At 32.4% G+C, this 7,208-nt stretch overlaps 1 protein-coding gene across 18 annotated transcripts; it reads left to right on the plus strand.

Moving 5' to 3' along the window:
* The first annotated feature begins 2,890 nt into the window (after positions 1 to 2,890).
* On the plus strand, positions 2,891 to 6,713 carry LOC139886252 (probable protein kinase At2g41970). 18 transcript variants are annotated; one of them, XR_011772365.1, is made up of 9 exons: positions 2,891 to 3,184; positions 3,506 to 3,702; positions 3,835 to 4,309; positions 4,424 to 4,759; positions 4,881 to 4,935; positions 5,055 to 5,674; positions 5,786 to 5,918; positions 6,019 to 6,164; positions 6,333 to 6,713. XR_011772365.1 is itself a non-coding variant. In XM_071870007.1 (9 exons), the coding sequence occupies exons 7-9, from the start codon at positions 5,640 to 5,642 to the stop codon at positions 6,504 to 6,506; spliced, it is 342 nt and encodes a 113-aa protein (XP_071726108.1). In that variant the 5' UTR covers positions 2,891 to 3,184; positions 3,506 to 3,702; positions 3,835 to 4,309; positions 4,424 to 4,759; positions 4,881 to 4,935; positions 5,055 to 5,186; positions 5,442 to 5,639; the 3' UTR covers positions 6,507 to 6,713. The 18 variants fall into 18 exon arrangements, 14 of the variants coding, with proteins under 14 accessions (XP_071726108.1, XP_071726106.1, XP_071726105.1 ...); XR_011772366.1 differs by having other exon boundaries at positions 6,019 to 6,145; XM_071870007.1 differs by lacking the exon at positions 6,019 to 6,164 and having other exon boundaries at positions 5,055 to 5,186; positions 5,442 to 5,674.
* Positions 6,714 to 7,208: the final 495 nt, after the last annotated feature.

Below are 7,208 nucleotides of genomic sequence, written 5' to 3' on the forward strand. Positions count from 1 at the left end.
TATATATATATATATATATATATATATACATATTAACTTGATATTAATACATACCCATTCATAAAACACAATTTCTATGTATAACACTTGTTTACCTACTTAAATATATCTTACTTATTATTAGGATTTAAAAACCAAACAATCTTAATAACGATAATACAATCGAACTTAAGTAAATACTTATTGTATAAAGTATTTAAAGTGTTGTATTCCTATACGCACCTAAAAACGTATTGGAACGGTATATTAGATGGGTATAGATCTTGATCTTTCTCGAGTGGATGGACGCTCGAAAGTCTAGGCGGAGAGTTTGGATTCCTGAGTTAAAGGATCCTGTGGCTCAGAAACCTATGACCTGAAAAGGCCATTTTAAATTGAAAGTGTTAGATTGGAAGCTTGTCTAGTATGAAAAGCCTTTCCAAAACGATAAACCTTCTTTAAACTTACTATAAAAGAAAATACTTACACTTATCATAATACGGGCAAAACATCTAAACTATTCTCAACTTATTCTTAGGTTGACTTCTCTGTGCTTCGATCATCCATACTTTCTCTTTAAGGAATACTTTCACTCACCGAATTACTAAGGTGACTTTCATAGCCCCACTCTTATTGCTATAGCACTTTTTATACTTACTGGGGTGAGACACATGCTGCTTTTATACTTTAAACAACTTAGACACAAGTACGAACCTAAACTGTACTATGACTAGCTTATGCTACTAAGACCCCACAGTGATATTTTTTAATTGCTTTCGGGATAAGGCATTCTTAATTATTGGGGGTAGGCCTATCGGGAGTAACGTCCCCGATACATTTGACCGTGATGTCTTTGTATTACTTAATAATGATTTAAACATGGTGATAAGGTACTGTCAACTTATCATCGGGGCAACAAAACAAACGTTTAGTCTAAAATATCACGAATCAGTACTACTTTTGGATCTGCGTGATCTACTTTTATAACAAATCTTGTGGTCTAAGAACAAACGGTCAATCATATTTGTTAAACCTATGAATTTCACTCAACCTTTTTGGTTGACACTTTTAGCATGTTTGTCTCAGGTACTGAATGATCAGGACCTCTATATCTACTGCTTATGTGATGACTTACTTGGCTAGGATCAAGACTTATCGCATATTTACTTTTCTGCATTTGAACAATTTATAATTCTTGTAACGACATTATTAATCCTTCCGCTGCAAATTTGGTTTTATTCATATAGTATTTGTTCTCATTTTATAATATGTTGGTATGTATTATGATATTGAATCACATTTCGCCCAGACCCTAACTGGGGGTGTGATAGTATATGCTAGTGAACATTTAACATTAACATTAACTTAACATTCTCCATTATAATAGCTGGAAAATTGAATAAAAGGAGTAACAGAATATGAAGAAATTTTAACAGCTAAAAATATGTCGATTAGAATAATTATTATGAGGCTGCACCATTTTAAAAATATATTGAACTTGACATTTTTTGGAAAAATGAGACTGCACCATTTTAAAAAATAAGTTGTTTTTTTAGGTTCAACTAGTGTTTGGGGAGCGCGCATTGCCGCGCTATTTTGTAGACATTTTGGGCAATGTGATGGAGTCGTTGGCGAAAGTGTAGAAAAAATTGTAGGGAAAAAGAAGGGAGAAAAAAGTCTTTATCGTCTTGTTTTTTTGAAGAAAATTAGTTTAAAAAAAAATGGGCCAACGTCCTTATGCAGTCCTTTAGTAAAATTTGTAGGAGAGAATGAGAGGGACAATTTAAAAAAAAAAAATATATATATTTTTTACTGTAGATGAATAGTGTAGTACTCCTTGTGGGTACAAATTCTCTATGCGCAACGTATAAGTCATTAAAGCGTGTTTTCGATGAATAATAAGTGAATAGTAGCTAACTTTGGGAGTTAGTATATAAAGTAATAATAATATAATATAATATAATATCTGAAGTGAATAATCTTTTCGTTTTGGAAGTGCCAATTTTCATTTTTCATTCTTTATTAACAAAAATGTCAATTGACTTCGCCCCTTGCACCTTTTGGTCTTCTACTTGAGCCACAATCAACGATCAATATCTAAAGAAAGAAATAAAAAAACAAGTAAAGGGCACGTATCACTTTGTTAATTGCGTTTGCTAACAGCTGAGAGAAAATGGATTAGTGCCGAAAATTAATAAACACGAGTATGACCCAACAAGAGGCTAAAGAGTCAATAAACTCAACAATGCACAGTCCATCATCAGTTCTTGCCATTTATTCTTAAACAACATAATTAGGGATGTCAATGGTCACCCGATTCAGCGAATATCCATCCGATTCATTCGTTTGGTGATGGATATGAATGGAAAAAAGAAAATTGGTTATACAATCCATGCACCTGCTAAGTTGTACAATACCACCTGCAGTTTTATCTATTTAGTTTAGTTTAGTTATTACACTAGTACGGATGTTTATGGTTAAGTAAGCAGTTACAACTTATATGAATATGGATATAGATACGGATATTGATAAACCTAAATGGATATGAAAATCGTTGAAAAAGTTTTATCAATGGATATATAATACATAAATATAAATATATGCTTACATATTTACTGTTAGAAATGCTTTTACTGTTAAATTTATATTTTGTTTTTAACCTTATAATCACTATCACTATATACATTAAAAGAGATTCTTGATTAGCTAATAATTGTTTTCAAAACCCACTTAATTACTATTAGATTAGAAAATTACATTATAATACCCCTAATCCAATGATCCTTAATCATCCACTAACAAAATTAGCTAATAAATCAATTGTTAACAATAATATCCCTTAATTACCCTTCTTTCAATCACGCTCTCTCAAATATAATTCCCTAATTATCTTAACCTTAACCCATCGTGTTATTCTTCCTTCCTCATTCAATTCCCTAATCCAACTCAATATATATTCTATATACTGAGTTCAAAATCGTCACTCTTTGCCCCTAAAATCTTTTTCTACGATTCACACACGATAACGATTCACATTCAACAATCAATCAATCAATTGAAGAAGATTGAATACGAAGATTCTATCTAGGGTTTCGTGCATTAATTGTAAGGTCGACTAGGGCTTAAAAGGTTGATTCATATGGGTGAATTGAAGCTGCATATCTTCATCGCAATCGTTTCCTGAATCACGAGTATCATACAAACGGTAATGTTTCAATTTTTGTGCATCTTATAGGTTTAAATTATTAGGGATTTTGATAGCAAAAATTAGGGATTTTGATTGCAAAAATTAGGGCTTTTCACTTATTGCTAAAACACAGGGACCGAATTATCAAACCATCAATATAAGGGTTGTTATATTGATTTGCAATTGTTTGAATATTAATTTGTATTGTTTGAATGTTGATTTGTTTTCAATTCCGATGTATTATGAAAGCGGGTAATTTCGATTCCGATTCCTTTGAATAGGACGATTGCAGGTAATTTCGATCTTCGTTTAACTAATTTAGGGTTTTAATTGATGAAGGTTGATTCATCAATTGTTATATAATAATCAAGAAATCGAATTCCTAACCAAGAACAAGAAGCAATTTCATGATCCTGATTAAACCCTACTTGCATCACTAGATTTTTAACATGAGTTTAACTGGCTTTTAGAGAAGGATTGAACAATGAAGGTCTTTGCTTGGTCTTTCTCATTTCAGAAAATCATTGGATTCACAGGTAACGTTAATAACCTTTTTATGAATTTATAACTATTTTATGTTTATAAAATGGTAGTATGGACCATTTGAGAGGGCTAAGGGCCATAACACAAGTAATTAACTATATGAGAAAATTCAACTGTGGATGCAGTTGGGATGCTGTCCAAAGGGAATGTTCCTTTGAGAAGATGTGTAGAAAAAATGTTTTAAGAGCGAGTTCGTTACGACAATGTGAGGCATGACACCATGAGGTTAGTCTAGCAGTTTACAATAATTTATTTGTGTTATGCAAGTGATTACTTATTAACCAACACTCCACTTTGTTACATAAAATGTGTTTTAGAATTTTTAGTTCTATTTGATTTTAGGGTTAAATGAATTATAATGGTTTTTAGGCTATGATGATATATTGTTTACTCAAAGGGTGCACTCAGTGGGGTATGTGTATGAATATGCTGCATCCCTGCAAACCACAGTTTGCAAAGTACACAAAATATGTTTGATATAAGAAGGAATTCCCAACAAGCTTTCACATTGTTTACGAATTTGTTCGTGGAGATATGTTTAATGTTCTTTTAATCCAGCGGAAGTTTAGCATGAATGATTATGATTAAATGATCACTGAGGTACTACTAATTCGTTCAACTTTGTTGATGTGTGATCACTGAGGTAGCCAAATTTAAAAGAGAAACCTAGAAAGTTTAAAAACGCTAAAAACGGGTTTTAACCCCCAAATGCAGATTGATGCCCTCATTTCACTCAAGAACATTTTTAGATATGATCTCATCTAGAGAGACACAGTTAGTGAGAAAATATGGAAGGAAATTGTGTTAAAGGAGCAATTTCGACCCAAAAGGAGTGAGTTCGTGTTCTTGCAAGCTAAGACTTCCATTCTATTTCATCCTATTTTCTTGATAATCCTGTTTACTGATACATTGTAGTATAAACTATAAAGTATATGTTTGACCATATAAAATATGAGCAAAAGTGGAGTTAATTAGGTTTTCTGCATAATCCCGCAACTTTTTTTTTTCAGGTAATGAAATCGAGGTTTAGTCAGGTAAAAAATCCTTTAGGTACTACTTTGATTTATTCAACAAATAATATATGCGTTTTAGAGTATCACTTAATTAGTCACTTATATGTTCATGTTGAACTTATATTTCATTAATATTGACTTCTATTCATTTTATGTAGATGTATAGATGAAAGATGCTTGACGTTCCGAATCAACGTGTTACTTCAAATTCATGTTCCAAAAATAAGTTTGAATGTTAAGTGTTTTAGGATTGATATATGCCTTCCAAACATTCATAATTTACATTGGTAATTTGGGTTTCGTTGGTGAATTTTGACAATCATTTTTTGTAGGCTTTGTTCATTGTTGATAGATATTTCTGGAATCTGCTAATTTAGATAGATAAAGTAAAATTGATCTACTTAATCAAATTCATGATGGCTTATGGACAGATGGTGTGTGTTGGAGTGGCCAATATCCAGCAGGTATTTTACTTAAACAAATTATGTCATGGACTACATTGCAAATATGGGTAAATTTGTGTCAAGGTGTTCCTAAAACTATATAGAAGATTCAAGGATTAGTTGGGTGTATGATATAGTTTGGATATAACGCTACAAGTTATGTTCCAGTTTTATCTATTCTAATCACACTATCAAAGTGAAGGAAAAACATATGTATGTTACTTATTTTAAGCGTTAACTAAATTTAATGTACATTGTTGTTAATCATGACATAAGTTCAGTTGGCCTCCGAGAGTGAAAATTGCATATGGTGCAACAAGAGGTCTAGAATACTTCCATGAAAAGGTTCAACCTTTAATGGTTCATCATGATGTTCGATCCATCAATGTTATTGTTCAATGATTTTCAAACTAAGATTGCTGATTTCAATTGAGCAATCATCCTTCTGACACTGCAACTCAACTGCATTCTACTATGGTGTTGGGAACTTCTGGCTACCATGCTACTGAGTAAGTAAATGGGCGAAAGTTGTCATCAATAATAGTAAGCGGGTATTTATTTTTAAGTTTCTTTTTAAAGCACTGTATCGAACACTATTTTACATCCTTATTTTGATCCAGATATGGAATGACGGGGCAGATCACACAGAAGAGTGATGTTTATAGTTTTGGAGTTATTCTTTTAGAAATCTTGACCAATAGGAAACCAGTTTACCATACAATGCCCAAAGGTCAACAATGTCTTGTTACATGGGTATGTTTTACTACTCTTAAATTTTATTGCAGGCACTATCCCATATTGCGAAAAGTTCTTGACTTTAATAAAATACCTAATAATGATTTGTTTGTTATAGGCAACACCAAATTTAAGTGAATAGAAGGGTAAAGCAATGCGTTGCTCCAAAGTTAAGCAATGACTACCCTCCAAAAGCGGTTGTATGGTCCGTTTAATGACACTACTAGATGTGACAAAATGGGCAGGTCAAGCGGGTCAAAATTGGTTTGACCCAAATCAGTTTTCTCTCAATATTATTCTTAAACCTCTCTAAACAGAATTAGTTTGTCAATACTATTTTGATTATAATTATAATATATTTCAATATGTGTTTGCATGAGTTAATAATAATATAAAGAGACCCTAATTTTTCATGTTTCTCTTCATACTCAGATGGTGGCCGTTGCAGCATTATGTGTTCAATACGAAGCAGATTTTAGGCCAAACATGAAGATTGTTGCCAAGGATTTGCATCCGATCTACCATAAAAAACCAGTAGGCAGAGTCTCATGCTTCTTCGTAAGCAAATTTTTCAGAAATGATGTTGAATTTTATCTAGAATTCTAGAAAAGTTTAGTTTGAAATATAGTAAAATAAATTATGGAGCTGCGTTGTTGATATCCTAATCCTAGAATTAGGTGGTAATTAGTGCCCATTTGTTTATTTTTCAAAGTTTTGTATGTGTTTAGTTATTACAATGATTGATTCGTGAGTGTTTATAGCACTTGTTCCTATATGAATGAAACCTTTTGATGTAATTGATTTTATAGTTATTTTAAGGAAAATTCATCAAATTACAATTTTTTTGAAGTTTGATAACAATTGAAAAAATATGCCAAAACACATCATAGGCTCGAACAAGGTTTGCACAAGCTGCTGTTCAAACTGGCCATGGATGCATTTTCAGCTACAATGACCGATAAACTGACATGACGACCCCGTGAACTAAGTTCGAACGTGAACATGTTCCGACTCGAGTTCGAACAGTATACCTTTTGATAAATATCTTTTAGATTTGTCCTAAGTTCCACCTTAGTCTTTAGACATCATGCAGTGACCCGTCCTAATCTATCTGGACGAAGTCTTCAACAGTTGGTCCCATTGCGAGGTTCTGACCTCTATATGCCATGAACGACTCCATGTAATATGAGCAAATGCACAGCGGAAGATTTCTTTCATACCTGAGAATAAACATGCTTTAAAGTGTCAACCAAAAGGTTGGTGAGTTCATAAGTTTATCATAAAACAATAAAATTCATCATGTTGATA

This window comes from Rutidosis leptorrhynchoides, chromosome 1 (assembly GCF_046630445.1).
Source record: "Rutidosis leptorrhynchoides isolate AG116_Rl617_1_P2 chromosome 1, CSIRO_AGI_Rlap_v1, whole genome shotgun sequence".
Classification (NCBI taxonomy): Eukaryota; Viridiplantae; Streptophyta; class Magnoliopsida; order Asterales; family Asteraceae; genus Rutidosis; species Rutidosis leptorrhynchoides.

Bases quoted from the DNA above. Each gene is read 5' to 3' on its own strand.
- LOC139886252 (XM_071869997.1), top strand. From the start codon at position 5,640: ATGGTGTTGGGAACTTCTGGCTACCATGCTACTGA. The intron at 5,675-5,785 runs GTAAGTAAATGG...ATTTTGATCCAG, and splicing joins TCTGGCTACCATGCTACTGA to ATATGGAATGACGGGGCAGA. The intron at 5,919-6,332 runs GTATGTTTTACT...CTTCATACTCAG, and splicing joins AACAATGTCTTGTTACATGG to ATGGTGGCCGTTGCAGCATT.